This window comes from Melozone crissalis, unplaced genomic scaffold (assembly GCF_028551555.1).
Source record: "Melozone crissalis strain CALT ecotype California unplaced genomic scaffold, PUWL_Pcris_2 ptg000014l_1, whole genome shotgun sequence".
NCBI lineage: Eukaryota > Metazoa > Chordata > Aves > Passeriformes > Passerellidae > Melozone > Melozone crissalis.
In genome coordinates this window covers 2,824,168-2,851,631 of record NW_026535792.1, presented here as the reverse complement: position 1 = coordinate 2,851,631, position 27,464 = coordinate 2,824,168, and the positions used below count along the sequence as shown (strand labels likewise).

Genomic DNA, 27,464 nt, shown 5'->3' with positions numbered 1-27,464 from the left:
GACCTGCTTATTTATCTTGCAAATGTTTTTACTGAATTAAATAAACCCATCCCTGACCATTTTATCACACAGGGATTTCTGCTTCTTTAAGACAACAACCTCCCCCATTTGTTTTTCTGAAGACAACACCTCACTCAGTCTGTTGCCTGTTTCCCCAACACAAGGGAGAAGATGTTCCCTAAGACATTACAACTCAGCCCTCTTTCCTGAGGAAGACTCCTCAGATCTTGAAAATATTCCTCCCCACCTCTGTTTCTTTTTGCCTTCTGAAGGATTAAAACCTGAAGTTACATACACTGGCCTCTGAATGAATTTCCACAGGAACACCAACAGCCTCACTTCACCTTCCACACACATGACCAAACACTTTGTTGTGTCTAAAACAAAAGGTTCTTGGCCTTTCAATTTCATTACCAACTTTAAAACTCTCCAATAACACCCTCCTGCTGCATTTCTAATCAAGAGAAATATCAACATGCACATAAACAGTGTACTCAAAGTTGATGCTCATATCTATTGGTAAGTACAAGTATCCTGAGTGGAAATATTCAGAAACAAGTACTCAAACAGCCCTAAGCTCTAAGGAACCACTGCTGCCTACCCCAATGCCCACAGAGCAGCTCAGGAACAGCAACTGGACACAGGACACTTGCCCCATGCCAACAGGAATTATTCCACTCCTCTCCAAAGACAACCTGCATTTTATTTGTCTGTTGCATTTTAGAGAGAAAATCGAGGGGATGGGATGCTTGGAAAGTCTGGTTATGATGACCAGATGTTCTCTGTCCTCAGGGCTGGACACACACCAAAGGATGAACACCCCACACTCCTTGCATCCCTTCACTGCCCAGAGTCCTCCTCAGCACACACCAGCCTCAGCTTTGGTGCTGCACAAGCTGCACCAAGGTCACTTCACCTCCCACCTTGCTTTATACACATTTATTGCACCAGAATAAATGCCTTCTATAAAAAAGATGCTGCAGAAAACCACGAGATTGTAAATACTAGATTTGTGACGTTTGCAATTATATTTAATAGTGTGTTGTTTTTACAAAGCAGTTGAAATTAAAAAAAAGAAAAAATAAAAAAAAAGGAGTAGCAAGAACCCCCCTGTCTGCTGTCTAGCATCAGTAATCCTCACTGGTTTGTTCACCATTTATAAGGAAAACATCATTCAAGCTGGCTTGTCACAGAGACTCTTCTGCAGTAACTGACCTTTGGTGCAAATCCGTGGCATTTGTCAGATCACCTGTGCTTTTTCTGAAAGTCCCTCTGCCTAAATTCAAGGTGTCTGCCAATGATAAAACCTCTCCTCTCTAAATGACTGTGTTTAGCTGGAAGGTAAATCTGGTAACATGTCTGAGGATGGCAAATATCTTCATCTTACAGAGGTAATGTGAGCATAGACAACTAAATTTGCCAGAAACCCCAGATCTCACAGTCCCAGGTGATTCACCTTGGAGACTGCAATCCCTCTCTAGAGAAGAGTGAAAATTTACTGATCATGCTGAAATTGCTTCTCTCTCTGCTCTCTCTAAGAGGATCAGCCATTTTTCTGGTTTAGGATCAGCCAATGTGTTACAATTTGGAAACTGTGTACATCAAACAAACAGAAACCTGTTTTAAGTTAGCAAGTGCACTGAGGCAGCCCCAGAGGAGTGGCTGTGCCAGGCCAGCTGCAGGCAGTGGGACAGGGGGTGGGATCAAGCCTGCTGGTGCCAGGGAGGGACACCAGGGATGCTTTAGCCTCATCCACCCGCGGACGGGCCCCGCCGGCCGGGCCTCCAGGAGCACGTCCCTCCTCCTTCTCCAGACAGGGGGTTGTAGCCTGCAACACACAGGAGAGACCTTCTTAACATTCATCCTCCACAGCCCTTCACCAGCACACAAAAAACAGCAAAAACTGATCTCATAATATCCACACCTTGCTCATATTTCACTCACGCAGCATTTTAGGGAAAATGAAAGCACAGAAAACACCCAGACTTGAGAGGGTTTCTTTCTTTAAAAGCCATTGCTAAACACTTGTGGTTTAATTTGATCAATTTGGGTTAAATGCAATTGAAATGAATGGCCATTTAATTTTTCTAAGTCTGCACTAAAGCTGCAGTGCAGCAAGAGCAGCTCTTAGAGTAAACTCTGCAGAGTGTCTGTTCTGCAAGAGCCCCAACAGTCAGGGACTTAAAACAATCCTTCATTCCAGGCCTGCAATGAATACTCTGAAGGTCAAAAGGTAAATACACTCATTAACACTGCAAAGTATCTTTTTAGAGCATTTGAAAGGCAAACATAGGCAGTAAGGCAAATACACTTTAGCTGAACATCCTAATGCTGTAACCATGGGAAACTTCATGTCAGGAGAACACACTCAAAGTTACAACTTGGCAAACATCTTCAATTTGTTCTGCACAAACCTAAGAACCCAAACCCTAGCAGCACTGCTAACCAGGGAGGTTCCAAAGCAACCTGCTCCACTGAAACTCCCAGCACCACCTTCAAATTTGAAATTTGTTTTTCTCATACCAAAGCCAAGTTTTGCTTTCTAGCTTAATTGAGCAGCTGAGCAGCACAGATGGTTCTTTCACTTCATGCTGATCCACCTCAGGAGAAGATCTGAGACCTCTAATTCTGTAATGGGTTACTTAAGCAAGGACTTTGCTGAGGATTAAACCAGGACAGGTAGCAGCTGGAAGGGCGCCCACAGCCAGCTGCCCTGACCCTGCCTCTCAGCACAGCTGAGCCCTGCACCCCTCATCCCCCAGGAGGGAAATGTCCCATGACAGAGACACCAAAGGTAGCTGACAGCATCAGGCACCACACCCTCATAAGATGAGCCAATCTATTTGATTCCTTCAAATGCCAGGAAAAACACTCAAAGCAGAAATCCCAGCACTGCGCTGTTATGGAGGTTTAGTGTGTTTCATCAAGAATCCACAGATTTTGTACTTTTAATCAATTAATTAGCACTGCACCCTAAGGGGGCCTCCTTTTCAGCCTGATTGAGGCTGTCTGGATGATCAGACAGAAAATTGTCACTAAAATACACCCAAATCAGCACCTGCAGGTATGGCAAGGGCTCTTGGGCTGAGAGGAGAGGAGCAGACTGCCTGCATGGCCAGCGAGCCTGGCATGGGCAATGTGAGGCCACAGAAAGCACTTCATCCACCAAGATGGTGCCAGCAGGTGACTGAGTTTAACATGAGACCTTCTGGTGCTTTGTGAGAGTTGGTAAGAGTTTATACATCCACAGGATTTATATATTCAATAGGTCAGCACGGTGGTATATGAAGAATAAGGTCACATTTTACACAATAATTTCTTTAATCATCTGAATCTACATAATACAAAGTAAAATACCCTCTTCCTGCATTTAGTCAGTACTACAGGTGCTTTAAAGGCAGACAATATATTAAATTATTGAACTTAAGAGAATAATGGGGGAAGGATCCCAGAACTACTGTAAGAATCTGTAATTCTAAGTGACAAAAATCTCAGTAAATTATACCAAAGCATATTTACAAAAAAAACCTGACACATTCTTTTCCCAAGGAAAAGAACTCCCAAAACTTCCTGCCAGCTTTTGCACAAAGGACAGAGCAGACCAGCTGATCAGAGATAAAGAGCTTGTTTGTCAGGAATGTTTTGTTTTTTCCTTGGAAAAAAGTATGTACAGAGCCCATAGATACAGCTGGATAAATGCCCTGTTCCCAGCTCAGAGTGTCTGAAGGATTCCATACTCACCACCTCCTCTCAAGGGCTTTTTGTTTGGTTTCGATTTCGGGACTGCTGAGGCAGAGGCACCAGATTCTGCTTCTTGCTGTTCAGAAAAGCAGAAAGTTACTCAGTGGGAATTGCAGCTCCCTGAATCACAAGTGTGACCTGATTGCCATGGCTGTTACCTGATTCAGTTTCAGGTTTCCTTTGTAGCTCTTTCCCTCCTGCATGCTCTCCCACATCGCGATCTTCTGCCGTCGCCGCTCCTCCTCCAGCTACACAACAAACCCAGGACACAATTTTAATCTTAGTTTTGACCTTAAAACTCAGATTTCAGAGCTAACAGAATCCCCAGAAACAGCTACAACAGGCTCATCAAACTGTATTTATCTGAAGCAGTATCTCTGAGATTATGGAAGAATTTACTCTTTTTATGCAGCCACATCTCTCACCCTCCTCAGGATGCACTGACTGAGCCTGCAGCTTCTTTTAGCCACTTGATGCTTTAAAAGATTTTGAAGGTAAAACCAAGTGGCAAGTTTAAACCCTGAGTCTATGCAAAGTACTAAGTAAAGAATATTGCAGTAATTTAATGCACAATGTGGGGTTCCACAGAAGAAAGAAAGGACTTTTCCTTTGTTTTTAACTGTCAACATTACTTGAAGCATCAGCTACAAACTGAGGTCTGAGTGTCTGACTGCAAAAGCAAAACCAGAAGAGCTGGGATGATGATCAGAGTTATTACTGTGCTGATCACACCCATTTTCTGCACTGCCCCACTCAGCAATTTGCTATTCCTTGTGATCTCAAGCTGTAATTCAGACCCTTAAACTGCAGCAATGCTAAGCTACATTGCTAACACTTATATTTGCCTTCAAGAGCAGAAAACACACATGTGCCATGGGACAGTTAATTTAAATGCCAGCAAACCCCCTCCAGCCATTCACTGCTCACACAACAAAGCTCCTGCAGGTACAGATTTACCTGTGAAAAATGAACACCAGGCCCACAGTGACCCTGCCCACAATCACAATTTGCTGCTGTCTTTTACAGCAGCAAAGTGCTTGATGAGAAATTGATGAGAAAAAGCAAGAAATGCTCTCTGGTTACCTGTCTTTGCTTTTCTTTGTATTTTTCTGCTTGTGCATTCAATTCCTCTTGCATCCTGAGGCGAGCTGCTGCCAAAGCTTCCTGCCTTCTCACCACCACATCAGGCTCTAGGAAACCAGGAAAGAGTTTGCAAAGCTTCTCAAAGTAAATCCTAGATGGTCTCCTCAAAGAACTGTAATAAGGAAAGGCTCACATCTCTCCCTGCAGGTGTTTTGCAGAAAATCACAGCTCAAGTTCAGTTTCCAGCTAATCTTTTATACTAATTTATAATGCTGAATTAAACTTCATCATGTTTTCCTGTTTTAAAGCAATTACTTCAACAGGATTTTAATAAGGACACAAGTGTACCTAACCATAAAATTTAAACCTCACACTTCAAGGACACTTCCTTCTATTTCTGAAGGATTTGTTAGATACAAATTAATTCAGAAATATCACTCAGTCTTCGCAGGGACCATTTTTACCCAGAGAACTTCTCTTACGCAGAAGGATGAGGCAACCAGCCCACATTCACTCCCACTCCTTCTGGCAAGGGGTCCTGCTGGTGTCAGTGCAGCAGTGGATTTAACAGCCTCCATCAGCAGAGAAATCACTTACAAAGATGACACACATCTCAAGAGACCCCTGGAGGCCTCAGAAAATCCACACTGAGTCACCACTGCTCTTCATGAGTGACCTGTGAAGGTCAAAAGGAAAATTACATCCCCCAAAATAGGCAAATGTTCTCTGTTTTCTCCCAGCAGCTGAAGCATCTCCGCATTTTTTTGCCTCATTCTTTGCTATGATCCAGTGATGAATATGAAAAAGAAATGTCAGTACTTTCAGTAATTTCATTTCCAGGCAGTTTGGGCAATTAAACAGCCATTTAATTATCATCACAAAAGAACAGCAGGAGGATAAGAGCACACAAATAAGATTTTACTGAGGGGCCGACGTGCCCAGGGGATCAGTGCCAAGCACTCATGGGTTTGGCAGGTCCAGGAGCACAGGCTGTGCTTTTCAGCAGGATGTGACTGTGTGAGAGTTACAACCTGTGCCACCCTCCCAAGGATAACACACACTGTCACACCCCAAACGTACACAGTGCTGCCAGAGCAGGAACTGGGAAAGGGTAACTGCAAGGGGGTGATGAATATCAACAAAAGGTGAATATTTATAGAAGCATTTTCACCAGGATTTAGATTTGGGCGTTTTGGTTAAGTCTAAAAGTTATTTGGTAGCTGGCCACAGGTGCTGCTGCCCATCCCCGAGTGATGTCCCACTCCTTTGTTCCCAAACTCGTTACTTTGGGACGCAGCTTTTCCTTCAGAGCCTTTACAAACACTCCCTGGGCCCAGCCTGTCCCGGTGATCTCCTCACTCGGGATCTGCGGGCTCAGAGGTGCCCCGAGCGCCGCTCCCACCCAGCCCTCACCCGGCTCCCTCGGGCCGTCACCGCCTCCCGACCCCGCCCCGCACTCACCCTCGGCCGCCTCCGCCGCTCCGGGCCGCGCCGCCAGCCCGCGGGACACCTTCTGCACGAGCAGGTACACGGCGACGGCGGCCAGCAGCAGGTACCAGCCATAGCCGGACAGCACCGAGCCCACTGCCGGGGGACAGGCCGGGGCTGAGCGCGGCCCGCGGCACGAGGCCCGCCTCGGGGCTCCGCGCCCCGGCCCCGCCGCGCCCCGCGCTGCCCCCCGGCCCGCGGCCCCTCACCCGTGTGCTGCAGCGCCTCCAGCCCGCCCCGGCCCAGCGCCGGCCCGGGCCCGCCCGCGGCGCCGCCGTCCCCGAGATCCATCGCCCGCCGCCGCCGCCTCACGTCCGGGCCCGCCCCGCTCCGCCAATCACCGCCCCGTCCGCCGCCGCCTCACGTCCGGGCCCGCCCGGATCCGCCAATCACCGCCCGGTCCGCTGTCGCCTCACATCCGGGCACGCCCCGCTCCACCAATCACCGCCCTGTCCGCCGGCGCCCGGAAGCGCCGCCAGGACGCGCCGCGCCGCCACTGGCGGAGTGCCCAGCGCGACGTTTAGCTGCACCAGCCAATGAGAGAAGGGGGCAGGAACAAGGCAGCCAATCAGGGCGCGCCGAAACGCCTCCCGTCCCGCCCCGTCCCGCCCGGGAAGCGGACGCGGCACCCCCGGGAGAAAAAGGGACCGTTCGTTTATTGAACAGCGAAATGCGCGAGGACGGGGGCGGCGGGCCCCGCCGGGGACACCGGCACGGCCCGGCACGGGAAAGGGCTCCTGGGGGGGCCGGGGCGCGGCACGGCCCCGGCTACGATCCGTTTGGCACTGTGTCCTCCTCCATTTCTTCTTCGCCGTCCTCCGATGGGCCTGAAAGGACACGTCAGAGTTTTAGAGCAGCTGCTGAAGGCGTTGCTGTTCCTTTTCCCACCCCTCTGCAGAAGAGTAATAACGGGAATGTTTAAAAACTCTACAGAGAGGAAAATCAGGTAGCCCCGATGTACAGGAAAGAAGTGCTATGGCCGGCCTGCAGCTGAGCTCCATCTCTGCAGAGCTCCCAGACTCATTGCTGAGGCACTGATGCTCAGCAGAGGTCCAGAGAGACTCTGTAATTCATCTCTTTTTGTTAAATTGATGCCTCAGCTTTTAGCTTTTATATTTTTCACATTCTGTGCTGCGTTAGTGTGTAGTTCTGAGCTTCATTTTAGGGGATGGTGAGCTCTGTGCACAGAGTAGGGACACAAAACAATTCCTGCTCCAGCTGGGCACCAAGGACAAATGATCCAAATCCCAAGAATATAATCAACGTGGGCTGGAGAGAGAAAAACAAGCAGGGTGGGAGTGCAGGGGCTAAAGCTGGAATGGGACAATGAACTGCAAGGTGCAAATGGAGCAGAGCTGATCCCAGGGACAGACCCCATGCCCGGCCGTGCATTTTGGGGCCATTTTGGTTCATCTTGGGTGCAGCCCTGGCTGGGCTCTTGTGCTGCCCAAGGTGGATCTGTTGAGGTCTCCTAATAAATCCCTGCTTTATTTTTAGCTCTGTCCAGCCTCTGTTCTAGGTCAGCCTTCACAAAGCACAAAATAGCTGGGATGAATTTTGAAGTCATCCAGTGCAGCAAAGCCCCTTGTTGGGCACCTGGCTCTGCAGGGAGTGCAGGGACAGCCCGGAGGTGACAGACTCACTCTGTGCCCACCCAGCTCCCCACACAGAGCACATGCAATCAGGAGTGAGGAAGGCAGGCTGTGTTTGAGCAGCAGCAGCAGCAGCAGACAGACCTGGTTTGCGCTCCCTGCCCGGGATCTGGCCCGCCTGCAGCAGCCCCTTCAGCCGCTCCACCTCCGCCAGGGTTGAGGCGTTGGCGATGGCAGTCTGCAAAGAGAGCTCAGTCAGTGCCCACAGCCTGGCAGCTGCCACAGCAGCACACAGCACAGGCTGCCACCAGCTAAGGGACACTCAGCACACAGGAAACTGCCACTGAATTCTGCTTCTACAAAATTCTACAAGTGGCAAAGCATTACTGCCCCCCTCCCTTGGAAGAACTCTAAGCTCAGGTTGACATTTCATTGAAGTTTTCAAAATACAGATAAGTCAGAAGAAAACTTGCAGGAAAAGAATTTAAACCAGAGCCAGGACATGCTGATCTATTTGTCTGAACAGCACAAAGGAAACTTTTGTTCAATTTGGATCCATGACAGCTTTTCTCATGACATATTTACCTTAATTGCCTCCACGTCCCCTGGGGAAGGCCCAGTTTTCTTTTTGTCTGTTGGCAGGCCAGCCCCTGGATTGAAGCTTCAAAAGGAAAAAAAAAAAGACCTGTTACACTTTTTGAAGAGTAGCTGCTTCTCTTAAATTGAAATGCTTCCAAACTAGGTTTGAAAGCATTTCATTCCATCAAGTGTAGTATCTTATCTTTGTTAACAAACTGATACAGTGAAGAATTGCCTCCTTCAGAAACACCAGCATCTTGTCCTCACTGTCCCATTCCCCCCCCTTTCATCTGCTCAGAGGCAGAACTTAACTTTATTCATCAGGCAGTTGGCAAAAGCTCTTCAATTTGGATGTTGTTGGAACACTCAGCTGCTCTGCTGCCATGACAAAAGCAGGGTGGATAAATAAAGAGTAACAGAAAATGGGGTTTGTGTTCCCATGTGTCAAATGTGGTATTACAGCAGCCTGAAGTAAAGCCTACATTAAACTGGAATTCATCTCAACAGCCAAAAGAAAAAGGTTATCTGCTGCTGCTGCTTTAAGGAGACCACCTGACCTGAATCCCTTTCCACTCACAAACCTGAGCTCAAATCTGTTATAGGTTTAAATGCTGAATAAGGTCAAGACATTTTTCTATTCAACCATGAATTTGGAAATGTTGTGATCTGAATTCTTATTACCAAATACGTTGATCAAAACACATGATGTACCACTGAACAACTAAACTAAATAAACATATACTCTAATAGCTTCATTAAAGATTTTCATTTGTATTTCATCTCCTAACTACAGCAGATTTTGCAGTTTATTCCCAAAATAAATATATAATTATTTATTTTGGGAAATAAAAGAATTTGGCAAAACAAAACCAATCATTTAGGAGAAAAATCCCACCAACCACAAATCAAATAATGGCCACCTCTCTGCAATTAAATAACAAAAACAAAATTAGGCTTTCCTGCTTGCTGCCCTCAGTGAATCCACCTTGACCAAGTCAACTCTTTCAGAAATATTTCTGAGATGTATTCACCACCATCCAAAACTCGGGGTGCTTGGACAAGGCACTTGTGGCTCCCCAAGCTTTTGAGGCATCCTGGCAGCAGCTGCTATTTCAGTTTTCTGCCTGACACTGCCCACAAAGGAAGTGGTGTTTCTGAAGGAGGCTGCCAGTGGAAATTTGTTTGTTTTATCTTACGTTTTTGCTCTCCTGGCAATATCCTTTGCAAGCTGTGCACCCCGTTTGCCCTTGAACATTTTCTCTGCCTCCTGTCGCTCCTACAGCGATACCACACACACACATACAGAGTTAATTTGAGAACATCACAGTTTGCAAAGCTTCTGTCTTGGCCAAGAAAGACACTTTGGCTCATCCTCATCAGTGAAATTGGTACATGGAGACCAGATGTAAGAACAAGCAGATAAACATTGCCCAAATATTCAGAGAATTATCAACTTTGTGTTCTTAGAATTAAGAGCTCTTTCCCACACTCATCCCCCACCCAGTGGTGTTTCTTTCTCTAGAGCTGAGTCCTACCAACACCAGAGGGACAGAAAAGAAAGGCACTGGAACTTAATTAGACATAATTAAACAGATTATATCCTTAACAGAATGAAACAATGAAAGAAAACAATGAGAGCCTTGTAGAGCCACTTACAGAGTTTCAATAAAATTTACAACTATAGAAACAAGGTCGCTGTTAGTGGTGAATTTTCAAGAATGCAAAAAAAACCCAAAAAACCAAAATTACAAACACAAACCAAAAACCAAAACAAAACAACCCAAACAAACAAAAACCAAACAAAACCCAAAACTAACCAACCAACCAACCAAATAAAAAACCTAAACACCCCCTCCAAAAACCCAAAAAAAAAAGCCCAATAAAAAAAAAATTAAAAAAACCCCAAACACCTAAATCAAAAGCAAGCAGACTTACTTTGAGCTTCACTTTTTGAAAATCCAGCACTCTGACCTGGGGAACTTTATGAATTAGATATAATCTGTAATGTTTCTTATTTGTTACAGGATTCCTTAGAACGCTGTGAAGTAAATAAAGGTTACAAAATATTTTAAAATTCCTTTGTATTGAAATATGTTAATATACTTGAAATGCTGTAACAGGTAACAAATAACACCATGAAATAAGCCTAGTGACAGTGCTTTGATATTATGGAAACTATAATAAAAGTTTGCACTTTAGCAATTCAGTGGATTTAAATGAAGGAAGGCATAAAGAACAACTTCAAAATAATCATAATACTGCCCCAAAAAAAGTAACTGAAACATCACTTTTCTCTCTGATCAACTGAAAAATCACAGGACAAACTGTGTTTCTTTCTGTCCCTCACACCAAATGTAACATTACTGAAAAGTCCTTGTTTACATGTACTTTAAACTATTTTTTATCAACAGATTAAACCTTTTGGGTTTAGGTGTTTGAAGGATAAGCTCATTTCAGCACTTGTGTACTGGTTTATAGAGCTGTTAGATCTCATTATCCCAACAGCCTGTCAGTGATATAAAACCTCAGACATTAATTACCAGATGCTCATGAAGAGTAGAGCAAACACTGTTTAATTCAGTTTTTAGACACAAAGGATCTGTCACAGCTCATAAAAAGCAGAGCATTCCAGACCAAAGCCAAGGGCCAGGCCAGCAGCAGAGCTCAAACAGCAGAGAAAGAGCAGCTTTTCCTTTTGGGGTTACATACCTCAGGTAAGTCAAGGATTTAATAGTTGATAATGGATCCAGTTCACCCTGGGTAAAGGGAGCACAGCAAGAAATTTTAAGCCTCTTTAGCAAAACAATCAAATATTTGAAAACAAACTCATATCTATTTTAGAGATTAATTAAATTACTGCAATTATTTTAATAGGAAAACCACTAAGCTTTGTGACTGCTGTTGCAAATTATGTTCATTAAAGGATGTACACAATTAACTACTGCCAAAACTGTAGGATATTACTCTAAAGGGAAAGAACCAACTATTACCAAAAGGATAAAGCACTACTCTCAGGAAAATGGTTAATTACAGGGATGAAAACCACAAATTTTCAGCTTGTTTAGCTTCATCCTGCATGACAGCTTACCAGTTCTGCAATGTTGTTGTTGGTGAGAATGAGCTCTGTGAGGCTGGGCAGAGCCTGCTCCAGGTTCTCCCCAATCCGACTGAGGAACAACAAAAACAAAGGGTTCATTTAGGGCAGGAATTGGCAATGCTGGAAATACAGAGAGAAACAAAGTAACACAGAGGATCTCCCCGTGAACAACCCAGTGTGACACCTGCACAAGTTTGGGTGAGCATCCAAAACACTTTTCTAATAAAGCTGGCAATAAATCCCTGCAAATATTCGGTGCAATATGGGATTTAAATCCTATAACCTATTCCCTTGCAGGTATTAATTTATTCATGTCTTTATGGAGCTGATTACTGGAATCCAAAGATGTGGGCTGTCCCAAACTCTGCATCTCACTGTCCTGGCAGGGAAACAAACACTGATTTTGCACTGAATGAGGAGGGAAACTTGAAAGAGAGCCCACAGAGTGCTCAGTGCTGATTTCACTGCCTGAAACAAACACTCCTGCCCCTGCCCAGCACTGAAAGGCACACACCCCTCTCTCCCCAGAGCACTTTCCTCTGCCCATGAGGCCAAGCAGAGCCCTCACCAAATCCTGTTGTTGTTCATCAGGAGCGTTTTCAGCCTCCGCAGCAGCGGGAACCCGTCCAGCTTGCGGATCTCGTTGTCAGAGAAATCGATGGCATCAAACTGGTCCAGAGTGGCCCCCAGGTTCTCAATGACTGGGATTTTATACCCTGGGGAGAGAGTGCAGGGCAGGGGTTAGATGTGCCCACAGAGCAGAGCAGGACAGGGTGTGTGGGAGCAAATCAGGATGGACTGGGGATGCTGATAAGGCTCAGACAAAACACCCTGGGATCCACTCTGCTCCACACAGCTCCCAGACCAAACTCTTCCCCTCAAACCCAACAGCTCTCAAGGCTTTTGGAATCCTCCTTCCTCCCCCTCAACAAAACACCAGCTCCCTGCCGGGACGTCCAAACCAAACCAACCTTTCTAGCACATCCCCCGTGCTGAGGCACATCCCACCCCCACCACAGCACATTCCTCCCACATTTCCCCCAGTTTCCCCTTCTTGGTGGTTGGTACGAGATGATCTTTAGGTTCCTTCCATCCTAAACCGTTCTACCACTCTGATTCACCCCTCACATCCCCAGCACGTTCCGAAGCCACTGGAGCCTCTTTAATCGCTCTTCATCCCCAGCCCCCGGTCACTGCAGCCGCTCCAACAACCTCCCGGTCCTGCCTGGGCACCTCCGGCCACTGCAGGCGCCGGGCCCCATTGGGAGATCCATCACGGACCCTCCAAACCCCTCACAGCCTCTCCTGCGGGACCCCACACAGTCCCACCGCCAGGCTCCATCACTGACCACCCCCACACACACATCCCCTCAGCCCTCAGCCCTCAGCCCCCCGCCCTCGCCCGCCCCTTCCCGCCACGGCCCCTCTCGCCCCGCGGGGCCCGCGCACCGCGCAGGTCGAGCTCCCGGTCTCGGACGGCGTTGGTGTACTGTGCCGCCTGCTCGATCAGCTCCGCCGTGAGCTTCACCATCGCGACACACGGCGACAATCGGCGACACACCGGGACACACGGGATAGCGCGGGACACACACACGGCCTCACACCGCCTCACAGCGCGCCAGGCCGCCCCGCGCCGCCGCAGGGCACCGCGCCGAGCGCCGAGCCCGCGCAGGCCGCGCAGCCGAGCGCCGAGACAGCGAGCGGCAGAGACCGCCCCTCCCCGCCCCATCCCTGCGTTCCCCCCTCAGGGGCTGATACAGCCCCAACACCCCGTCCTTGCATTCCGCTTCTCTTGAGGGACTGATACAGCCTGAACACCCCATCTCTGCGTTCCCCTTTCAGGGACTGATACAGCCCCAACACACCGTCCTTGCATTCCCCATTTACCTCAGGGACTGATACAGCCTGAACACCCCATCCCTGTGTTCCCCTTCTCCTCAGTGCCAATACAACCCCGAGCACCCCATCCCTGCGTTCCCCTTCACCTCAGTGCCAGCTCCCAGCCCCAGCCTGAGCCATGGCTCACAAGCCCAGGAGAGAATTGGCCTTGCTGTCGGCACAGGTGCCCCCAGAGGTTCCCTCCCACCTTGTGGTGCTTCCAGGCACAGATTTATCTGCAGAAATGCGGGCAGAGCAGGAACACGCGTCACGCCATGGCTGGTGCTCCCCTTCAGACAGAGCCGTGCTCGAGCACTTGCTGGTGGCCTGGGCACCTTCAGCTCTCCATCTTTCTGTCCATCCATCCACCCCAGCAGCAGCTCAGCCTTTGCTCCTGGACATTGTGTTGCCCATAAGCACCTTCCCCCTGCAGCTTTTGGGGCAGTTTCTGTCATTTCCATGTGCATTCCTGGGCTGAGGTGCTGTGATGGGCTGGGAGCACCCCACAGGCTGCAGCACCACACACCCCCTTTATCTGTGAGACAAAACGTGCTTGCAAATGTCACAACGTCCCCCTAAGCAGCTTTGGGAATTTGGGGAGCAGCAAGGAAGGGCTGGGAGGAGCGCTGGGGGAGCTGAGGTGGCTCTGGCCACTGTGTCTGGCCAGGAGCTCCCTGCTCTGGGGCTGGGCACTGCCTGGCACCACTGGGAGGGCTCAGCTGGAGGGTGAGACACGCTGAAGGTGACTGGACTGAAAGTGACACCCCCAAACCCCTAAAATCTGCTGAATGTCACCATTGCTTCTGGGGAAATCCTTCCCAGCCTTCAAGGCCCACAGGGCAGGATGAGGAAGGATGATTTCTGTCCGTGCTGCTGTCGAGGGAAGGATGATTTTTGTGAGCCATGACATTTCTGTGAACCCAGGGGGTGTGATTAACAGGCTAAACACTGCTGCCACGCTTGGCACTGCTCAGGGATGGCTCGTGCTTCTCTTTTGGGAGATTCTCAGGGCATCACCCCGGGCACGACGCCCGCCTGTCCCCAGGACTGCGGCGTCAGAGCTGGCCCTGCCAGGGATCAGCTGGGCTCAGGCAGCTCCTGTGCTCCCTGCTGGGAAAACTCCCTCACCAAGGCCGTATGGGAGAGCACAGTCAGGTTTTTATAACAGCTGCATTTGTTTTATAACATAGGAGGGAGCAAGAACAAGAGGGAGCTGTCACAAGGAAAAACCCAAGAATTAGCAGTGCTGTCGTACGTGACTCAGGCATCATGCAGCCTTAAAGACAACAGAGACTTTAGTCATTTCAGGCAGTTCCTACAAGGAGACTCTTCCCAGCCTCCTGGAAAGCAGGTCCTGCCTCTGACAAGGCCAAATAAAGCATGGACCTGTCTCCCTTAGCACAATGCATCTGTTTGCCTCAGCTCTGCAGCCACAATAGAATTGTAATTGCGAGCAGATGGATTCTGGGTCTCAGACGCTGCACACAAGCTCTCCACAGTCCTTTCTTTGCAATGGAAACTCAAAGCAATGATTTTTAAGATCTGTGCTCCCCACCTGCCAACTGCACAATGGCAGATGGCCGTGGCTGCAGCCCCACGGCCAAACTGCAAACGAGGAGTCAGGCTGTGCTAAGATTTTCCAGAAAACAGCTATTATAGATTTGGCTTTGGTGCCAAGAGACAACAGAGAAATGAGCTTTAATAAATTGCCTAAATATGCATTTATCTGGAAGACACAGCCACTTTGATCCTCTGAGCATACCAGTCAGACTTTAATAGCTCCAAGCAAGTATTGCAACAGCTTGGAGAAATAATCTGAATTTTATTACTTTACAAGAATGATTTCTGAGAGAAACGCTGGAAGCTGATGTTGTTGCATGAATTCAATGTGCAGAATTTGTTTTTCTTTCCCTGGCAGGCTGGAAGGCAGCAGAAAGCAGGATAGAACTGGGACTGCTCAGGACTGGTCATCTTAAATTGCATTGCCTTCCCCAGTGTGTATTTTAAGTTATGTCAAGATGTAAGAGTAAGCATTTTCCTTTCTTTGTAGCATTTCAGTACATCTAAATATACCAGGGAGCAGTATTTAGAGGCAGGCTGCTGTGAGCCAGAGCACTGGAAGGCTGGCACACTACTCCTGATCCACAGCTCCTGTTTTCTCACTAACACAGCAGGAGAAATGAAGTTTGGTATTTTCCAAGCTAAGAGGCAGAAGCCAGGAGTGTGTCACCCCAGTTCTGACCTCTGGTTTGGCCTGAGACTGAAAGGGAAATCCTGCAGCCAAAGAAATTGCTGTATGTGATTAATTCACATTTATCATCTGATAAATGTGAAGACCAACAAAATGCAGGAGCCCAGAGCTGCACATCTCTCAGAAAGCATCCTCCCTTGTGGGAGGGCTCCATTCTTTTCTTTTTTCCCCCACTTAAAAAACTCAGTTCCAGATACCCAGACACTACCCTGGGCACTTGGCCCATGGTTGTTGCAAAACCAGCACAACAAACAAAGGATTCCACAGCTGCCTCCATGCCCAGCCACACCAGCAGCTCCTCTCCTTCCCAGACAGCCAACAGGGAACAGTGGCCCCATGCTGGGAACTGCACTGGGGAACTGCTCAGGATGTTCCTTGTATGAGTGGGAAAGGAGAACAAGCCCTTCTGCCAGCTCATCCAGGATCCCCCACACTGGAGAATTCACCCACCCGTGCCCCAGCACAGCCCCAACCCCAGTGAGATGGCCCTGGGTGCGCCAGCCCAGCTAGCACAGGGCAGGTATTCAGGATTTGAGTTTCTTCTGGAGGTTAAAGACCTTTACAACAACAATAGTGAGGTTTTTGCAGATACAGCTCATCTGTTCCTGAGCATTTCTCCCACAGGTGCTCTGAGCTGAGAGGAGCTCCAGCCAGGGGAGATGCTTTGTCCAGGATATGCAGTGCCTCCAGTCAGGGCTTCATGAATTTGGAAAAAGCACAGATTCATTTGTCAGGGGAGATCAATAGTTTATTAACTTAAAGATCAGTTCACCAAAGCTCCATCTTTCCTTGGATTTGGTCCAGGCAGGTGAGGGCTGGAGACAGTGTGGCTTTCCCCTCCTCACCTGGCTGAGGTGAGCTCTTGTGGGCAAGCCCAGGCAGGGCAGGTGTCGTTGCAGCCGAAACCAAGCAGGGATTATCCCAGCTCCCTGTGGAACTGGTGACAATTCATACTGGGAAGTTCACTGGAGAAAGGTTTAACTCATTAAAACTATTAACAATGAAAATCAGAACATGCAGCATAGGAAAGAGTGTTTACATATGTCTGGTGCAAAGAGTGGCTTTGCAGGGTCAGAGAGGAGAAAAGGAGAAGGAATAAGACACAAAAAGATACCCCACTCCCATATAAAAAATAGTCCACAGAGAAAAAAAAACAAGGATTGTATAAGTTATTTTTTAAAAATCTGTAAAACAACATAGCCAAGGATATTTTAAACACAATTATATAAACACCACGACTTACTATTAAGAGAGAGCATGAAAAGGTTTGTTTTGGGGAAGGGTTTTGTAGAATTAAGTTTCCTGGCTGGATCCCTGGAATGTATCATTTGGGAAATAGATGCCCAAGAAAAATCACTGCCATGAACAGGAGGATTTTGTCTGAGAGAGAGGGGTGTACCCAGCGAAACAGGGGGAGGATCGTAACGCAAAATGCCAAGAAAGATTAATTGGGACAACATCTCGTTTAGAGGAAGGATTTACCTTGTTGCAGAACTGACTTGATCAGCAATGTACAAGCAGTTCCAGGAGGGAAATACATTTTGTGGTAAGGCTGGTCCGTGTGGACAAACCCCCCCAAACCCTATGACTCCTTGTAGGCACACACACGGGTTTTGCCTGGCTGCAGTCACCTGCAGGGCAGAGCCCTGCTGGGCTGGCACACCTGCAGAGCCACGAGGGGCAGCTCTGGCTTTGGTCCTCAAACCTCCAGTTATTGCCACGGCCAGAGGGAAGCGGTGAGCGACGGAATCCGAACAGGAGAGGCGGAGTGGGCCGTGGCCCCGCTCCAGAGCCACCTTGTTCATCGTTTACCTATGTCGTTTACAGAGCACGGCGCTGGCACTGCAGGGTTACATCAGCTGCACCTGGCACGAGAGGGCACCAGAAACGAGCCAGGAGCGGCTCTGTCCTCGCAGGTGTGTGAAGTCCTGCCTCCCTCTGGCGAGGGCTCCGCCGGCCGCTCGGGGCACGCGGATCAGTAGGGTTCCTGCGAAGAACCAAGTGTGTGTACATGGATCATGCATTGGTCCCTGCTCACCAGGAGTGTTTGAGAGTGTTAATATCACCACTTGTCTGCTGCTTCCAGGCCTTGATCACTCAGGGTACGCTCCAATTTCTGCTTAACATATTGCTATAGAAACGCGCCGACAGTGATATTAAAGCTATCAAACTTACGAGCGAATGCTTGACAGCACCATGTAAACTCTCCCAAAGCTGAAAAAATAAACTTTTGTCCTAAACATTTGGCAAAACTGGGCTGGCAGTCAGTGGAAGTCCTGGATGGATGCAGCCGCTGAACTTTACCCGGCCATAAGACACGTCTGACAGCAGAACTGCACAAACAGCTTCTTTTCACAGAGCTTGTTTGATTTCACCATCTCACAGAAAGTCTTGTCAGCTGGGAGGCCAGGGTGAGGAACAAGAGAAAATGAGAGCAGATTAACATTTTAAATAAACAAACACTGCATGTAACAGGCACAGCAACTGTGCCAGTGTTGGGGGAGACAGAATTGAAAAGAAGTCGCTTTTTAAGGGCATCTTTCACATGGTTTTAATGAAGGAATAAAGGAGCTTTGCAGTGAGTGGGAGAATTAGCCCCAAGACTAAACTATAACGAAATACAAGTGCTTGGATGTGTTTGAGCAACAGGCAGATATCCAGAAGCAATGCCAGGTGAGCCACCTGCCCCCCACAGCCGGAGCCCAGCCCGTTGCAGCCATGCCCCAGCAAGCCCAGGAGCTCCAGCACTTTTAGCTTTAAATGGTGATGGGAATCCCCCAGAACCTCCCATTTTTGCTACCAGGAGAGCACTACAGTGTCAGGAGCTCTGCCACTTACCATTGGTACAGGTTTCGTTTGTCACACAGGAGCCACCGAGGAGGCTGTAACCTTCCTTACACTTGAGGCAGTTTCCACTGGAGCCCTCGCAGGCTGAGCAGTGGTCATCACACCTGGGGACAGAGACCTTGCTGTGGCCTGAGCCAGCACCAACAGGTCAGGCCACCCTGGGTGGGCTGTCAACCAAAAGGCATCTGCTGGCACTGTGACAGCAAGACCAAACCAGAGGATGTAGAAAATGGCAAATTTGAAGGTTGAAATGTTATTGAAGCCCTGAGTTTGGTGAGGTCAGCTCAATGCCCAGTGACAGCTAATGACATCCCAAAAGCTCTTGCCTTCTGGGAAGATTCAGTGGGACATGCACCTCATGTCCCTGCCATCCCTGCTAGAAAAAGAGCTGCAAAGGGAACCTGTGCTGCTCCCATCCATTTGCTGAGAGTAAAGAGCTCAGCACTGTGCTTCCTGCCTGGGGACAGTGGCTTGTGGAGACTGTGTCTGAAATCTCTGGGAAGGGATGCTGGTCCCTTGTTCCTCCCAGATGAAGAAACAGTGCAGGTGAGTGAAACCCCAGCAGGCAGGGATAGCTTGTGTGTTCCCAAGTCATCTTTAATCCTTGCCTTTCATGTTTGCTTTCATGAGGCTGAATCCACTCCCACTCCCCACTTAAAGCTCAGAGCTCCGGAGAGAGTGGGAGCAAATTGTTGCCTTCCGGCATCTCCGTGTCTCCGCACACAGCCCCGTGCCGGGCAGGGAGTGGGGAACACTCCTCCAGCCTGGCCACGGGGCCAACGGAGCAGCTTTAATTGAAAGCTGGAATATTTATCTAAACATTGCAGTTCCTCCCACACCTCCTCCAGAGAGCCCGGGGCTGAGGCTGAGCCCCTTTCACCGTAGCCCCAAGACACCTTGGCCGGCTCTGGCGGGGAGCGTGCGGCTCCACCGCTCTGGAATCCACAGGGCAGGGGCGTGTGGGGTCCAGCCCCACAGCTGCCCTGGCTCCCTCAGCCCTGTTTGAATTCCCATCAAGCTGTGAGCTGTTTCCAGCATGATCCTGTCGTGGCTGGCAGTGCTCCCCACCAGCCCTGGCTTTGCTCTGGTGGTTCTGTACCTCTTGCAGACTTTGTTGGGCAGCCCGTGGCTGTCGGCGGGGTAGAAACCCTCACGGCAGGCAGGGACACAGCGCCAGTGGGGTGCAGGGCCCTCGGGGGTGCAGGAGGTGCAGTCCTCCTCGCCTGGCCCTGTGGGGACAGGGAAAAGGGAAAAATGGCACCTGGGTGGGTTTGGAGACAGTGCAAACAGCTCCACATGTGATGGGGGCACCAGCTTGGCTTTGTCTTGCTCATGAACGAGATGCTTGTCGTGCCACGGGGTCCCGCGCATGTGCTTGGCTCCCACCCCAAAAAACTCAGTTTCCACCCCAAAAAACGCATCCAGGACCCAGTGTCTGTCTCTCTGCAGAGCCAAAAGCTGCCTACCAGGGCTTGGTGACAAAGAGCGCATCAAAATCCCCTCTGGGCCATCCCAAGCATGCACCGATTTGGATTTCCCCAGGGTGGAAAAGAAGATGCTGAACTGGGGCAAGGAGGAGCTGGAGGGAGAAAGTGCTCCAGAGAGGAGCTGGGAAAGCAGAGGGCCCCACTCTGATGCTGTGTGCTGTGGCTGGACAGCACAGCTCAGTGATGGAGGTGGTATCATTAAAGGGCTTCCACGCACCAAGCCTGAGAAATGGTTATGCAGGAAAAGGAGGAAAGGAAAGGCTGGAAAAATAATTGTGGTGGAGTACCTTCACACTGACTGGAATAAGAATTAGAAGGGAAATAATTTTCTTCAGGGATTAAGAGCCCATTCCCTTCTAGCCTTGCCAACAAGATCAATAAATATTTTGGATTTAGACTAAGGCAATTTTCCATGTATGATAGAAGAGGTTCATGCCACTGAACATGGATTGTCTAGAGATCATATTATCATCAGATATATGATGATTTCGAGGGCAGACGCAAACATTAACAATGGAAAATAATTGGACTTGCAGGAAGCAAGAAAGGCAGGATTTAAAGGGAATGCTGAGCAATTTGAGGCAGCTGGGGGAGGCCAGGAGCAGCCAGCCCAGCACAGTGGGGCAGCTGGGATAACATGGGATAACACAGGATAACACACCTCAGCTGCCTGACATTTTTATCTGCTGCAAAGCCACCTTCCATCACTCCGAGAGGGTTTTACAGCCTCCCCCACAACCTTATTAAACTGAAGCACCTGGCTTCGGGGAGATCGAGAAATAAAAAATGGCTCTAATAAAAATGTAAAAACTCCCCTAAAAACCTTTCCAGCATGAACATATACCTCACAGGACATGCTGGAGACTTGGGACTGTTTTCCCTCAAGTACGCTCTGCCTCGGCTTGGGGTGGTACAGTGGGGATTGGCACCTGGTGCAGAGGGGTTTGGGGCTTTGCACGGGATGCTGTGGGACCAAGGAGGGATGCTGTGGGGCCAAGGGCGTACCTGTGCTGGCAGGGCAGGTCTCGCACCGCCAGGGCTCCTGGCTGAGGTACATGGCAGGCTGGCACTCTGGCACACAGCTCTCCCCTGCCAGGCTGCCAGGAAAGCAGAGAACATTTGCACCCAAAACTACAGGATATGGAGACTCAACTCAGCCCATTCCCATCTCCTCACCCCCCAGTGTCCTACGGCATCCTCAGCCTGCAGTGCAGGAGGTGTTGGAAACCCAGCCAGCGTTTTAGGAGAAATTAAAATCCTGCCTGGACCAAAGGGACAGCTGCCGGTTCCTTAATTAAGTATCCAGGAGGAAATAAAATTATTTTTTTCCCATGGACAGCCAGCCAGGCTCTCCTGAAGACCTTTTGCACCAGTGAGGCTCCCTGGAATAAAAGGAAATTGGTTCAGCGCCGTGGCTGGGCCGGTGCTGCTTCGCCGTGGCAGGGATGATTTGAAGTCCCAGCTTAAAAGGATATTGGACAATAAAAAACAAGCACCGTGTGTATTATGTTTGACAAGTGCCTCCACTTGTGCTTTTCTGAGGGAGTAGATAATCTTTTGGCAGCGGGAATTTCTTTGAGTGAGCCCCACTGCTACACCATAGCTCTGGCTCACTTGCAGTGCCCGAACACTGCAGATTGCCATGGGATTGTACTTCCATGAGCAATTGGGGATGGAAAACAGCTTCTCCCTAGTGCTGACACTGGGCTCTGTGTCCCACACATGCCATGGGGCCAGCAGCAGTGGCACCCAGTGGCCCTCACAGGGTTAGGGCTGCCCTGCCTGCAGTGCTGGAAAATCATTGTCCTGTACTAGCCCCACTCAACAGGTACACCAAATAAAATTTTCAGCATGGATGAATCCGAGGGAAGGGTTTCTGCATTTGCAGGGAGCATTCTCAGCCTGCCTGAAGCAGCTCAGGCTGGTAGCAGCTCCACACAGCACTTACCCACCACCCTGGAAAGAGCTGGAGAAAATGAAATTAAATTTAAATCACGGTTTTCAGCTAAGAAAGAGACGCTAATCACCACCTTTAAATTCCCAGACCTCCAGCACACTGCACCACAGCTGCAACGCCATGGAAGCAGGATCTCTGGTCTTGAACTTAATTCACTCTCTAATTTCCCATTGGTTTTCCCAAATTTAAACCACAGGTATGAGTGCTGCAGGTATGAACTCCTCCCGTGCTGGTGTTTTACCTGAATCCCTCTTTGCATGCAGTACATTTGTCTGCTTCGCCGACACATTTTTTACAGCTTTGATGACATTTCAAACAGCGTTTCTGACCTTTCAAAAAACAAAGCAAAGCAGAGAGAATAAAATCCGGACGGTGATTTGCACGCAGCAGCCGGAGCTGCAAAGCCCCAGTGCACCCCAGCAGCAGCTCCCCGGGGTGGAAAGGCACATCCCTCCCCAGCAGATCCCTGCTATTGCAGGTGACCTTATCTGTCACCACTTGCTAAAAAGAAATATGCTTTGCAAGCAGCCAGGATCATTAATTACAGTCTTCTAATTAAGAGTTTCAAGTTGAGCACCTCTGCTTTGCATCACCCTCTGAACACCCAGAGGTTTCCCTCCTCCCTTCACCATGCAAAGTGTGTCAAGAGGGAAATTCAAAGCCAATACTCAAGAATCAAGGTGTGTTCTCCACCCACAGCGCTTAAAATAGAAGCAACCCCAGCACATCCTCATGCTGCAACTTGCAATGATAAACATCCTTACGTTCCTCGGCGTAGAACCCGGGAGGACAGAGCAGCACGCAGGTGCCCATCTCGGGGTGGTGGTAGAGGTTCCTCTTGCAGGCCGTGCACTGGCTGGGTCCCCTCCCGACGCAGCGCTCGCAGCCCTTGTGGCACCGCCGGCACCTCCGGGCGCCGTTGTCACCAAAGAACCCAGCGGGGCACGAGCTCACACACATCCTGGGGAGGGAACCGGTGCCACTGGGCTTTGGTGCCAGCACTGGTCACCTCCCACCTCAGGCACCGCCCCTGTCCCCTCACCTGCAGTGTCTGGGGTGTCCCCCAGCCTGGGCAGCAATTGGAGCTTGTTTACTTCTTGTTCTGTGATTTACAGTGTCATGGAAGTCACAGCTCTAATACGGGAATCTCTTGTCCCAGCTGTAGGTAAAGTTTCACTGTGCTGTCCCAGTGGAAGCCCCAGATCCTGACAGCTCAGCTGGCTGTCCCTTGGGTGTGGGTGATCCCAGCCAGTGAAGCCAAAGCTTCTTCCCCAACATTATTATGTGGTCAAGATCCTCCAGGACTTTCCAGCTCCATGTCCTCTACCCCACTGTACCCTAATTCAGGACAGGGATCCTCACACCTCCTCCACCCATTTAATTTCTCATACACTTCTTTCTCTGTGCAAACATCTATCACCCACACTAAGCTGTGAGACCTAAGGCAAGGTGCTGCTGTCACCTTGGGGACCCCATGGGGACACCCCACCACCATCACTCACCTGCCAGTTTTCACACTGCCCAGGCTGTAGTGGATGCAGTTCAAGCACTGGTCAGCGTTGGGGCCATCACAGCCCTGGTCACCACACTCAGGGTGGCACGGACCTGAGGAGGGAGAGACCAGCTCTTAGTATGGAAGAAGCTGAGCACCCTCCAGGCACCACTGCCAGGATGCCCTGAGCACACCCTCCCTGGACTGAAGGACACCTGGACCTGTCCCTCTATTATTCTATATCCTATATCTATTGTATTTTAAATTTCATCCTATCTGTCCTATGGAGCTGCATGGCTTTGGGTGCTTGTCTTTCCTGCAGCTCATCCTTCCCAGAATGAATACCATCCTCTGGCTGAGCACCGGTGCAGAGGCAGCTTTGAAAGCGGGACCTGCTCCTCAGGGAGCAGCAGAGACACCCGCCCCTGACTGTGCTGGAGGAGGGAAGGTGGGCAGAGGAGCTTTTTTTACCCCTCAGACAGCTGCACCACCAATTTGTGGCTGGGACGGGGCATTTTCCTACCTTCTAATTTCACCATCTCCTGCCCCGTGCTGGCCACAAGCCCTGCTCCTCCCAGCCCGCCTCAGCCCCAGGCAGGATCAGGCCTCGTGGCTCCCCCAGTTTTATCAGGGTTTTCATTTTCCAGGGCACTCTGGGGGGAACGAGGTGGCAGGTCAGGCAGGGCTTACCCGCGTACTCCTCCTCCTCCTCCGCCACCTCCACCTGGCTCTGCAGGAAGGCGGCTCTGGACGGCTCCATCTCCGACGTTGGCACTTCCAGTGACCTGCCCCGGGCCTGGGGCCCACTCAGGGCAGTGTAGGGGTGCTCCCCTGTCCCGTAGAAGATGAGGCTCCACTCCTTCAGCTTCCCTGTGGGGCAGACACAACGTCACCCATCTCCTCCCTGTCTGGGGGACCGGGTTTTGGGGGAAGCAGGAGGAGGATGGACTGGACCATCAGGGTGTCACTGCCAGCACAGCAATGCAGAAGCAAACAGTGAATACCCAGAAATGTTCATCAGCCCCTGAGCTTCCAGCCCACACAAATGCAGCTGTTTAAGCCACTTACAAAGGATTTTTAATTCCATAACTCATCTGAGGAACTGCAGCATCACCACAGTCTCTGAGTCCAACACTGGAGAGAACCGGTAATTTTAAAAGCTCCACAATAGAGGATTATTTCTGTCTGACAAAAGCCACCCGGCACACACTGGATTATTTCTTGCTGCTGTTGCTCCAGCCCTCTCTTTGCCTGACACAACAGAAGTCTGAGCTTGGCATTCCCCAAAACACTGTAGTGCACCTGGTGAGACCCCCCCAAGGCCTTATGCCCACACCAAGACCCTCCACAAGCCACGTGGCTTTGGGGAGAGAGTCCAAAAATGCTGCTGCTTCTTTCCAACGCTGTTTTTCTTCCAATTCCCCATCAATGCGAGTCACTTCATGCCCGCAGTGTGCTCGGCTTTAACTCCTAATCCCTGTGTTTCCAGGAAGCGCTTAAAATTTGCAATACCCAAATCTCTTGGCTCTCCCAAAGGGAGAGAGGACACACACTGCTGCACCAAGCAGTGCTGGTGTGGAGCCTGCGAAGGGCCGAGCTCCGGCAGCATCAGCTGGGGAAGTGCCTTTGCCAAAAGAATTGAGTTTGCTTTAAATCTAAAATATCCTGTGTGAGGAAAGCTCAGGCTGCAGAGGGCTGGTGTGGGGATGCAGCAGTACCAGCGACATGACACTCTTAGTATTTAATTTATATTAAATTAACCAATTTAGTAGTATTAAATTAACATTTAATACTCATTTCTGCTACGAGCTGGGAGCATCTTTCCCCTTTTTCCTCTTGCTGTGCCCTCTCTCCTTCAAACCCAGTGCAGACTTTTTGAGGGGATGACTTAATACACTCGTTTTCATTTTGTTTTGCCAAACCCTGATGCCCGTGAGGGGCTCAGAAACACCAGCCACAAACTGTAAATACCAGGGCAAAAGCAGCTCTGTGGGCGCTTTGCTGCTGCTCTCCAAGTTCAAAAGATTTGGGGTGAAGGCAGCAAACAGAAACACTTTCAGTGCAATGCACCCCCACGTGCACCTCCCGCCAGAAAGTAGCGTGGGAGAAATTTTTAATATTCTCCTGGCTTCCTATCAATGATTGTGTGGATTTAACACCCCCACAGCACACGCCAGCCCCAGGCAGGATGCTTCACGTCCCGCTGCCCCCAGCCAGCGAGGCGGGGCCGGATCCTGCCCACACGGCTCCTGTGCTGGGAAGGGGTCAGGGAGCAGGGGGACACAGCAGGGCTGGGGACATGCAGGGGGCCAGGCTGAGCCCAGCCACCCCCCACCAGTGTGGTGACAGCCCAGGGAGGATGTCCATCCGTCTGCAGCCCGAGGGGCATGGTCCCCTTGCGCCGTTGCACAACCAACCCACATGCCAGATGTCCCAGCAGCGAAGCAAAACAAACAAACAACAATTACAGCTCTTGGGTTTCCTCGTTTTGACTCATTACAGTTTAATTTTGGAAACCTGGCTCTCGGGTGCAGCCAGTTTACTGCTACTGCTGCTGCTGCTGTGAGGAAACCAGCTTCCAGCTCAGCCAGATCGGCAGCCTCCTGCGTTCAGAGCTAACGTTTCATTCCCATTTTTTAAAATCTGGGCAATACGGTTTTGCTGGGGACCATAAAACTCACAGTAAAATTTACAGCCAAGTGAAGCAGCCAGGAAAGGGATTTGGGAGCTGGTGGGCACTGGGGGATCCTTACCTTGCACGGCGGGGTTGCGCACTTGGGACGGCGTGTCGTGGATCTCCAGGGTCCACTCCCCCGCTGCCCGCTCCCCCCAGCAGTGCACGGTCATGAACTCCCAGCCCTTGAAGCCTTCATTGGAGTGGTCAAACACCCTGCAACGGTAATGCCACACACCAAGAAATCTGAGTTTGAGTGTCGTATTTTTCAGAAAAGGGAGATGGGTTGAAATCCCAAATTGAGGATTTTAGGGATCCCTGCATGCACACACCTTGCACAAAGCTCCCCTGCAGCTGAAACCTGCGCATGCTTCCCACCTTCCCCCCGAAACCCAAGAAAACTTACAGCACCCCCCTAGAGGAGGATGCTGTACGGCCCAGACAGGCTCTGGCTGCTCTCACCTCCTGGCGAGGAGCTGTGACCGTGTCCCGGCCGGGGAGATGAGGCTGATCTGGAGGTCCCCGCGGCGCGGGTGGGCGATGCTGAGCCGCACCACGACGTGCTCCAGGTACAGCACGTGCTGGTCGCGCTGCTCGGCGCAGGCACTGCTCAGGGTGCTGGCCCGCAGCACGTGCTCGGCTCGGATGTACCTGCCAGGGACAGGGAATGGCGTCAGGATGGGGACAGAGCGCCCCTGGCTCCCTGGCATGGACGGCCTGTTAGATTAGACCCTGGTCTCCTGCTGCTTCACAGCAAAAATTATCTTATCTGCCACGGCAATTCCCAGTGTCCTAGCAGGGGAATTTGCTGAATTGCTGGATGGTAACCAGACGAGTTTGAAGTGCTTCGAAGATCTATGCCTTATGGGCTGCAAGGGCGCTGCTTTATTATAATTACGAGTGCAGCACTCCACTTTGGGCTGTAATTAGTGTCTGTATCAGATAAATAGCTTCATGAACACACTTGGCTCTGCACTCATTCCTGTTTTGCATATGCAAGTCTCTAAAAGACTTTTCTGATTAACAACTCTCTTGCTGTACAGCCAGGCATTGGTAAATGAGGAGTCACTTGGTCAGATCTCTGATCCCACTCTTTACCTAGGAGGGACTGACCTACCAAGGATGAGATGTGAACCTGAGCTGGAATAAACCTGAAGTTAAACTCAAAGAGAACTAAGACACCGGAAATTTGGTAATTTTTGGGACAAATCACCGGTTTTTGGTGTCTTCCATCAAGACAAAGTGTTCAGTGTAAGGATGGAGAGCACAACACATCGCTGCTCACAGAGGACACACCC

The 27,464-nt window shown here is 49.9% G+C and overlaps 3 protein-coding genes across 3 annotated transcripts in view; all 3 read right to left on the bottom strand.

Annotated features, from left to right (window-relative positions):
• Window positions 1-995: 995 nt before the first annotated feature.
• Window positions 996-6,603, bottom strand: SELENOS (selenoprotein S). Its single transcript, XM_054272725.1, has 6 exons — window positions 6,522-6,603; window positions 6,286-6,408; window positions 4,825-4,931; window positions 3,900-3,989; window positions 3,742-3,817; window positions 996-1,828 (listed from the first exon to the last, which is right to left on the bottom strand). The coding sequence occupies exons 1-6, from the start codon at window positions 6,601-6,603 to the stop codon at window positions 1,749-1,751; spliced, it is 558 nt and encodes a 185-aa protein (XP_054128700.1). The 3' UTR covers window positions 996-1,748.
• Window positions 6,604-6,949: 346 nt separating this feature from the next.
• On the bottom strand, window positions 6,950-13,180 carry SNRPA1 (small nuclear ribonucleoprotein polypeptide A'). Its single transcript, XM_054272726.1, has 9 exons — window positions 13,030-13,180; window positions 12,149-12,296; window positions 11,572-11,650; window positions 11,193-11,239; window positions 10,419-10,521; window positions 9,680-9,759; window positions 8,490-8,565; window positions 8,049-8,142; window positions 6,950-7,139 (listed from the first exon to the last, which is right to left on the bottom strand). Exons 1-9 carry the CDS (start codon window positions 13,109-13,111, stop codon window positions 7,081-7,083), a joined length of 768 nt encoding a protein of 255 aa, XP_054128701.1. The 5' UTR covers window positions 13,112-13,180; the 3' UTR covers window positions 6,950-7,080.
• A 3,301-nt stretch (window positions 13,181-16,481) lies between these two features.
• Window positions 16,482-27,464, bottom strand: part of PCSK6 (proprotein convertase subtilisin/kexin type 6) — a 32,928-nt gene continuing 21,945 nt past the window's right edge. The window contains exons 13-22 of the mRNA XM_054272988.1: window positions 26,629-26,817; window positions 26,246-26,382; window positions 24,183-24,362; window positions 23,503-23,605; window positions 22,765-22,961; window positions 22,242-22,329; window positions 21,049-21,140; window positions 19,656-19,785; window positions 18,548-18,660; window positions 16,482-18,107 (exon numbers count right to left, since the gene is read on the bottom strand). Of these exons, the coding sequence (XP_054128963.1) occupies window positions 18,010-18,107; window positions 18,548-18,660; window positions 19,656-19,785; window positions 21,049-21,140; window positions 22,242-22,329; window positions 22,765-22,961; window positions 23,503-23,605; window positions 24,183-24,362; window positions 26,246-26,382; window positions 26,629-26,817 (1,327 nt within the window). The 3' untranslated portion in view covers window positions 16,482-18,009. The remainder of the gene's footprint in view (window positions 18,108-18,547; window positions 18,661-19,655; window positions 19,786-21,048; window positions 21,141-22,241; window positions 22,330-22,764; window positions 22,962-23,502; window positions 23,606-24,182; window positions 24,363-26,245; window positions 26,383-26,628; window positions 26,818-27,464) is intronic.